The sequence below is a fragment of the Apium graveolens genome, chromosome 2, assembly GCF_009905375.1.
Source record: "Apium graveolens cultivar Ventura chromosome 2, ASM990537v1, whole genome shotgun sequence".
NCBI classification, from domain to species: domain Eukaryota; kingdom Viridiplantae; phylum Streptophyta; class Magnoliopsida; order Apiales; family Apiaceae; genus Apium; species Apium graveolens.
In genome coordinates this window covers 35740751-35750312 of record NC_133648.1, presented here as the reverse complement: position 1 = coordinate 35750312, position 9562 = coordinate 35740751, and the positions used below count along the sequence as shown (strand labels likewise).

At 30.5% G+C, this 9562-nt stretch overlaps 1 protein-coding gene across 1 annotated transcript; it reads right to left on the bottom strand.

Moving 5' to 3' along the window:
* Positions 1 to 5569: 5569 nt before the first annotated feature.
* On the bottom strand, positions 5570 to 6420 carry LOC141688195 (uncharacterized). The gene is made up of 4 exons (XM_074492876.1): positions 6290 to 6420; positions 6072 to 6192; positions 5769 to 5963; positions 5570 to 5578 (listed from the first exon to the last, which is right to left on the bottom strand). Exons 1-4 carry the CDS (start codon positions 6418 to 6420, stop codon positions 5570 to 5572), a joined length of 456 nt encoding a protein of 151 aa, XP_074348977.1.
* Between the last annotated feature and the right edge of the window lie 3142 nt (positions 6421 to 9562).

Genomic DNA, 9562 nt, shown 5'->3' with positions numbered 1-9562 from the left:
CTACATGAAAGGGACCTAATATGTCCATTCCCCACATCGCTAAGGGGATGGGAGAGCTAATGGACGTGAGCCTCTTCGGGGGTTGTTGAACTACAAGAGCATGCCTCTGACATCTATCACACTTCTTCACATAATCCTTTGCATCGGCTAACATTGTTGGCCAGTAAAACTCCAATCGGGTTATTTTGTGAGTGAGGGCCCCACCCCCAAGTGCTTCCCATAAATCCCTTCATGGGTTTCTTTAAGTGCCTCCTCTGTCTCGTGAGGTCTCAAGCACTTCAGATATGGGATCACGAAAGACCTTTCGTACATAAGACCTTTGATCAGAGAGTACCTCAATGCTTTTAGTGACAACTTGCGTGTCTCTTAGGCATTGCCGACAAGCCAATTTGTCTCAAGGTGATGCTTGATAGTCGGGGACGTTTTATTAATTTTTTTAAAAATACTTTAAGACCCAAAATGGGATTTATGAACCCTAAAATGTTAAAAAAAAAATTAAATTAGATATGTCTTTTTTTAATTTTTTAATATTTCAAAAATTTAAAAGAGAATTTTTGTACACTAAAAAAATTAAAAATTGTTAAATTAGGTTACATCAATAGATTTTAAAATATTAATTTAAAAAACCCGGTTAAAATGTAACATTAAATGGTATTTTTGGCCGCAAAATGATCCACAACAAGAAGCTAATAAAATATAAAACAAATAAACAAATACCTTAACGCTAAATAGTGTACCGTATTATATATATACTAGTAATATGCCCGTGCTACACACACGGGTTTTTTCATTTTCTTAAATTTTTACAAACATTTTTTCAAGTTTCATTAATTTAATATAATCATATTGAATTAATTAAAAAACATAATTAAAAAGGAAATAAGATATTGTTAAATTTAACAAATTGCTTCCCTTTTTATGCATATGTCCTCGTTTAACGTTTAAATATATGAAAAGTGAAAGACAGTAGTGCATTTTTTTTGTTTTTATAATTCACGAATATGAAATTAATATAAAAAATATTTAAAAAATAAAAAGTTATATTGTTATATTTAACTAACTGCTTCCGTTCTTTTTCATGCATCTGTCCTCGTTTATCGTTTATTGATATGAAAAGTGAAATGAAGTAGTACATAAGTGTTCATGTCAAAAAAAGTAGTACATAAGTGTAGTTTATATATTTTAAGAATAATTTATAATGCGATATTTTTTTCCGTTAACACAAAAATTTTCAAAAATTACATAATATATTTTCATTATAAAATTATGAAAATATATTTTTTTCTCCGTTAACACAAAATTTCGTCCACAACTCATATAATTTTCACTGTATTCTAAAAAATACCAAAGTCTTACTTTAAAAAATGCCAAAGTCTTAATTTTTAAATTTTTTAAAAATTACGTAATATATTTCATTACAATATTATGATAATATTTTGTTTTCTCCGCTAACACAAAATTCCGTTCACAACTCATATAATTTTCACTGTATACTAAGAATTATGCAAAATTCATATATTTTCAACATATTTCATTTGATTTATTATATAATTAAATTTAATTAGTTATAAAATAAAAAAGGATATATGTCGAAATTAGTTAAATTGACTACTTGTATCTAGTGTAGAAAAGAGGTTGCATGTAGACATAGGACTACCAGCCATTTCTCTCGTTTGCTGCTCTATCAATCCTCCGGCGGAGAAGCTCGATTGTTGCTCTATCAATCATCCTACAAATCTCAATTAACTTTCATCATCACATAATCTACACTACGATACTAATTCTCAATCCTATATTATTGTATTGTTTAATTTGAAGTTCCCGTTGTATGTATCAATTATCCCAATCAGTTAGTATTCATAGTTATTCTAAGTTATGTGAGCTGATCTGTATGATAGTTGAGATAGTAATTCAATTTGTATTTATCTTAATTGATGCATGTAAAGACCTAGTCCAATTAGATTTTTTAGTATTGTCCGCACAATGTGAGAACCAGAGCGAATTGATGTTTTATTTTAACATTAGTATACATCGAGGTATGTAGAAATTGGTATATGCATCCACAATTTTAGTTTTTTATTTTATTTAAAATCATGGGCATTAGTTTGATATGCTATACTCTTCCTTAATTGTACATTACTTATTGTTATACTCGGTGCCCAATTTTGCTAATTTAGTAATGGTGAATACAACGGGCTTTAGTAATTAAGTCACATTATCTAAACTGTTTGATCTACCGGTCTTTTCGGTGCTAAAATTCTCATTTACAATGTGGTATCTTTGTACGTGTGCATATATATATATAATCGATATAAAGTGTGCGATATAATGTGGTATCTTCGTACATGTGCATATATTTATAATGTACTAAGTTACCCAACTCTATAAGATAATGTATGTCTAGCAAGTGCCTTTTATTTAATTATAATGTGTACTCTATTTTCTTCAGTCCACTCTCTTTCTGGACTCTGCATCTTGATCTATTCTGTTTTCTTTAGTCGTGATACCAATGAAAGATATACAAAGTTAAAGATTTTGTTACACTGAGTATAATGATTTGAATGTGTTACTCATATATTTGAATAACACACTTGATTTTGTACATTTTTTTGGCAAGTAAACATCGGAACAATCTTGCTACTTTTGCGATAAATTAGGTGCTTATAAGGTTATAGAGACGCCAACATACAATTATTGTCATTTTATATCAGCTATATTGCTTGTTTATATTGCAGATATGAGTGGAAATACTGGTTTTTGTAGTGCAAACATGGAAACCTTGAAAGATTCAGAGATGGTAAACTAAAATTTTCTATCAATGCTTGTAATCTACTATAGTATATTCAGCATTTTTAACTCTACATTTTATGTGTGCTCTTCATACAACATTACATCAGCTTAGGTACTTGAGCAAGGAACATCCATCGTTCTTTGTAATTCTCCCACGTGAAGACAGAGACCTTAATGAAATGGTATAAATTACTAATGTAATGCTAATGCGTATTGGATTATCATTTTATCTTATTGCATGCCTGAAAATTTTAATCGTATTGTATTATTTAAAAGTACTAATGTGTAAATCAATTTGTCAATTTCCGGAAACTACCTGATAACTTCGTTAATAGTCTTCGAGAATCTATTCCAAGTAAATTAATAGTTGTACTTTCCAATGGACATGAAACATATATGAATTTCAAGAAATCGGAACAATCTCTCTGTCATATGAAAGAATTTAACATTGATTGTCATGGTTTGTTCGGTTCAGTTATGATTTACTTTTATAAGGGCAACCGGAAATTCTTTGTGAATTGTTTGAAGGATGACCTCTGCGAGGTTATATACTTCAAGAATAGGACAATTCCACACAGCACATTTTATGATCAAGGTATTATACACAAACTTAATAAAAAATCTTGTTGGACTACTATGTTAAAATAAAGTTTCTTATGAATGATATGGTATGTTTTTCAGATTTAATGACTGGTATATGATGGAAGTTCCTGGTGTTTCTTAATGATCCTGTATTTTAAATTGGAGAAATTGTTAGAAACCTATTTTCTGTCAAAGTCAGCTCATTTATGTTTCCGATATTTAGTTAAAAATAAGTAGATTACAATGTTATCGACCATATCCATTTATACATGCACTATAATTCTGTGCACTTTAGTAATTTTTTAATTTATTACTAAAATGTTAAAGTTGGTACTTAATTTATCATTGGTACCAATACCTGGACTGGAGAGCATTTGAGAAACTGCTCTCACCTAAAGTCCAGTTCTACCTAAGAAATGGAAGTCGATACGAAGGAACGTGTTCTAAAACTGAGAAGAAAATGTATGGCCTTGAATCTTATGCGAGATTATGGTTTGAACGAAACTGAAAAAGTTTTGTTTACCTATTTTGGCGAAGGAATTTTTTTTGTTATGATATTTATACATTCAAATGTGGAAGCAATGTTGTTTGACGAAGATTCCGCAAGTTCAGGTTATATGTACTTCAGAAAGCATGTAATTGTTTTTGAACTTACACATTCGGTTATTTTTTTTGAACTTATTGTTATTTATAATACGGAGTCAAAGATGGAGATTGCTCCAAAACCTGTTCATCTTCCTGTTAACCTGGAAGTTGATGTCCACAACAATGAGAACATGACTTTTACTCATGTTATGGCAACATCCAATGTGGACAACACATCTCATGGAGCGGTACAAATATATTTTACAATATTTTATAACACAGCTGCCCCAGTTTTTTTAATACCCTGACTTGTAATTAATTTTTACATCTCTATTATAGTATATCCCGAGCTACATTGAACCACCAAATTGCCAATGGAAAGCTGGTGACATGGTAATTTTGAAAACTGCTTCCGGGAATTGGTATGTCGGTATTGTCAAATCACAGAAACTTTATAGGTTTTTAAGTGGCTGGAATCAGTTTTTTAGAGACAATCATATTGCTTTACATGAAACATTTGTCTTCAATTTGTTGGAAGAAGAGGAGGCAACAGTTTTTCTCGTGACTTTCCAACATAGGCCTTGGGATGCTTTTCCCACATAGGGCTTGGGAGACTATGTTTTTATTGGTTATGTTAGTGTTTCACAATACTGCTTTTCCTTCTCATCATGTTCTTATAACATGTTACGTGACTATGGTTGTGTAATTAATTTATCATGACGGGCACACTTTGTTGGAATTTATTTACTTAGGTTAACTTTGATTATTTTATCTTTGTTGTTATATTTTTGCAGAGTAGTTAGAAATTTAAATGTTGTAGTTTCTCTTTCTTTCTATATAATATAAATTTAAAACTTTGAGTAAATTTTGACACCTAAGATGGAATATATGTATTTCAATGATTATTTTATCGTATATTTACTATTTCTGATTAACTACCAAAAAATATAAAGTCATAAGCAATATGTATAATTAATATAACGTGTCTTTCGTATTGATATTAAAGTATGGTCATCATAAACTTGGAGATATATGTCATTCTCATTTTTTGTGCACTCATTTTTCTATGATAGACAGAGATTAACATAATACTACTAATTACACAAACACTACATAAGTATTTAGATAAAATGGAACATTAAAAGCAAGTTCAATAGATTGTGTGGATACATGACCAAACTTTCGAACTCTTACATAATAATGGTAAGAGAAACAGATGTACTTCCACAATGCAAACGTACATGTCGTACTAATTAAAATAAGATGCCTGGGATGTTATAATTTAGAGCAATATTATTGTCGGTAAACGTAATTATTATTGATATTACTGTATTACGTCAAATTTTCAGTATCAAACGGAAACCAAATAAATAAATTATTCAATGTTGAAATCTTATTTAAAAACTTCCATTAGTCAAAGAACCCGAAACAAATAACAAAATTATCAAAATATTCAAAAGAAATAATTTTGGAAAAGCAAATTAAAGATATCTTCTTGATGGCAAAGCAAATACCGCAACGTTGACAGCTCCGGCGAAGAATTCATCATCCTCATTAACTTTTCATGCGCATGAAATTTTTTTTAGCATATTGTAGAAAATTCCATTATCAACTACAAAGCCTGAAATATTAAAAAAACATGTATTATACCATTTTTATTTTCTTCGAAGTGGAGTGAACAAAACCGGGAGTTTCGGTATGATTTGATAGATCAACCATATTCTGTGTAGGAGAAGAAATAATTTAGGATAATGAATACCTTTAACAGTTTATGACAGTTAACTAGCCATCATTTTTTTCAAAGTGTTTACCTCAGAAGAACTTGATGCAGCAAAGCCAGCCATTGTATCATCAGAAGCCAATGAGATTGAATATTCCTTATCAAAATAGTCAATGGCCTTATAGATTTGACTTTCCAACTTCACATTGTCGTTAGTTATCTGAATAACAAATGTAACTTCCTTTCCAGCAATGTCTCTGATTTTCTTAGGATAATCGTCTTCAGTCTACAAAATAATTTTATTGTAAAGCATTAATGAACTACATTAATTCTAAAAAAGAAGTGTTATATTATTAGATTACTTTAACAGTCCTCGAGATATGCAAATGTGTACCTTTGGATTGTCCAGTATCATCTTGGTTGTAGTTTGGCCAACCATATGCTTCACAGGCTTGTCCATTAGAACAAAGTTAAAAGCCTCATTGGAATCACTAGCAAGAACAACAATCTTGTATCTGATAGGTTAGTCGCAAAATGGGAAAATTATTACACAACATACATACATTCTAATTAAAATACATAAGCCATGCATAAATATATATTTTACTATACCTCTTCACAGGCACTGGCATAATATAACAATATTTCGAACATTTGTACCTTCCTTCATACTTATACGCATCTTCCTCACATTTTATGTAGCTCAAATACCACCAATTTTCGGATTCTTCTACAGGTGACATTTTGACGGAGCACATAAAGGTTTTCTGCATAATTCTCAGCATATCGCTTAATTTAATATTTATATATTTTAACTTATAAACAAATATCACTCTAACTGAATACATAATTTTATCACCTCCAAGTCATCAGAATGAGTCTACTGGCTGAGCTATTGTAATGTTACAGATTCAATAACATGCACTGCTGAACTTGGAATCGAAGAACCTTATATGTTGGGAGCTGATTTGTAACCTTCTTCCTGCAGCCTTAGATCATTGAAAAAATGTTCATTTATTAGTAAACTGATTAATACGATTTATAATTAAAAAATGTTAGATAACATATGAAGCATATTTGGAGTTTTTTAATGTAATGTAAACGTATTGACAGTCATAAATAAATACCTCATCTTCATTTCATTGTAATAATCATTTTCTAAATTGAGATAGATCTTGGATGAAGGAAGTGTACTAATCTGAACTGAACCTGTAGCATTTTAAGATTAAAGGTTAAATAGTCTTTGAAGAAATGTTTCATTACGATAAATTATATTAAAGCAATGATCATGAAAAGGTTACTATTATATATTTTAAGCTTTGCGTTTGTGACGATTGCAATGACAATGTCATCCTCTTTAGCCTTCTCATAATTTTTATTAGTTTCCACAACAAGTTGTCCCCAAACACTAACCTTGTGGGAGTACCTAGGATGGAGTATATGTATAAGTAGAACATCCTCCACATTGAAAAGAAAAATTAGAATGAGATTTAATATTATAAAAAATTATACTAACCTTCCATCAGTAATTCAAAACTTCACGATATCTCTCTTGCCAAACATGGTATCTATCAGTATCATAGGCTCAAAATCCTCCACAACACCAATGATATCTACATAAATGTAAAGACTTTAGCACACAAAAACAAAATGCTTGAACAAAAGTTCTATATATAATGGCAATGAAATCTTAGTATTATGACTTGTAGCAAATTCAGGGCTTTCTACACTTTCATATCCAGCTAAACAGTTCACCCAGGTCAACAAATTCAAACTTATGTCTCGGTATCATAAAGTCATCGCGAAATAACTTCTGAACTGATGTAGAGTTAGAAACATTTATAAGATATTTCGAAGCGGTAGGCTTCATTGTTCCTTTTACCTCTCTTGTATAGAAATTGGTTATAACATAAATACCTCATTCAACAATATCTTTGCCGATGGATCTCCAATTATCAGCATATACAAAAGCATGCATATGAAAGTCCTATATTAAATATATTTCTTTAGTTATATACTAAAACTAACATAATGGTTGCATATACCTTATTAGTGACAGTTATAAAAACTTACATCATCATCAAGCAACAACAAGTTGTATCATTTCAAACCATCTTTTCCCACATTCTGGTAATACGAACCTTGATCTTCCATGTAGTACGTGATAAATCAATGGAGGACAGAGAGTGATACATCTTTTGCTGAAATCTAAACAAAGACTGTCAAATTATGAGATGTATATAATATCTATATGAAATAGCATGTTTAATACAGATCAAACGTTAGAGCATGACAAATCTTATGGAATAAACAACAAAACTCGAAGAAAAATGACCTGGAATTGAAAGCTACTAAAATTGAAGTGTGGTGTATGCCCATGATAATATCTATACATATATTTAAAATTAGGTTCTCATAAATCAAAACCCAAAAAACCCGTTATGTGATAAGTATGATAGAAGTGATAATTGATTGTAGTTGATATTTACAATCAATTTACATAAAAATGACTGATATTTTGTAATTTCATTAATGATAATTGATTTTATTTTAAACTTATTATGCAAGACATGCCTGTATCATAACAAGACTAAGTCATACTGACAACCCTAAGATTAGTTGTATTGTAACCTTAATCTGTAATTCATACTTGTAACACTTAATGTCTGTAAAAATGTAAATGGAGCAAACTGGAGCATTTTTCTCTAAACAGTGTCAAGCCTAAGAATTCTATCTGGAAGTGAAAGGAATATGTCCTAAGTCCAATCATGTATGAGGATTTAGGAATAACTTTTATGTAATCTGTTTTGATTTCATTGATATTAATAAAAGACTTGTTTTGTTTTTATTACGGGCTTTATCTATTTAAGTGTTTAAATAAGATATACCATAGTTTAGAGTAAAGCTTTTTATGGATTATGATGAGATCATAATAGTGAGACCTAAAAGATGATAACTCTAAACTTAAATCGTTCCTGGTCGTAGGATTACTAACTGGTAATTAATAATCCGCAAAGATCGGTACATACTATGCTTGCTTCATTATGAAGGATGTCTGTTCTCATAGACATTTGTGTGGTGACACTATAGCTAGTATGTAGGTGCTTATTATGGAATAAGTTCATTGAACATGACTCGCACAGCTGAACAACTGATGAAGTTCACTCACGTGTCAGCAGTTGTTCACATAGTAATAGTTGTACAAGTATCCTTAGACTTGAGGTCATCATAGTCATCTTGTGTACACTGAACTATGCTTTGGTTTAGTTCTTAGTCTCCAGGGACAATTATTAGGGCTCTACTGGGTAAAGGAATTTGTACACGAAGATAGTGTATGATCAATAAAGGATCTACCCCTTCCAGTGAAGGAAGCGAATGTTCAAGGCTGATCCACTTATGCTAGTTCAGGTATCTCTGGCCAGAGTGAATGAAATTAGAAAGGAGTTTCTAATTTGCATAGAACTACGCATAGTAAATGGTAAGCAAGTGATTAAATTAGATAGGCTTGACACGAGATCCATGCCTTGTAATTAATCGGGACATTGTAGGGTAAAAGGAGTTTATTGTACGGTAACTATTCACTGAATAGGTTCTTGGTATTCTAAGCAGTGAATTCATATTATCCGGATAGTCGCGATATGCTGAGAAGTATCCCTCACGATGTAGAATAAATATGATTAATTAATTAATCATATTTAATAAATTAGAGAATTTATATAAATAATGATAAAATAGTTTTATTATTATTTATTTCTACTACCGGCTTAATATTGAACCTACAGGGTCACACCATAAAAAGAGAATGATTTAATGGTGGAGGAATTAATTAATAATGGCTGATAATTATTTATTTATGAAATAAATAATTAATTGGAAAATTTAATA

Coding starts and splice junctions, on each gene's coding strand:
- LOC141688195 (XM_074492876.1), bottom strand. CDS start 6,420: ATGTCACCTGTAGAAGAATCCGAAAATTGGTGGTATTTGAGCTACATA. Junction 6,193..6,289: donor ATGCCAGTGCCTGTGAAGAG/GTATAGTAAAAT, acceptor CTAACCTATCAG/ATACAAGATTGTTGTTCTTG. Junction 5,964..6,071: donor TGATACTGGACAATCCAAAG/GTACACATTTGC, acceptor ATTATTTTGTAG/ACTGAAGACGATTATCCTAA.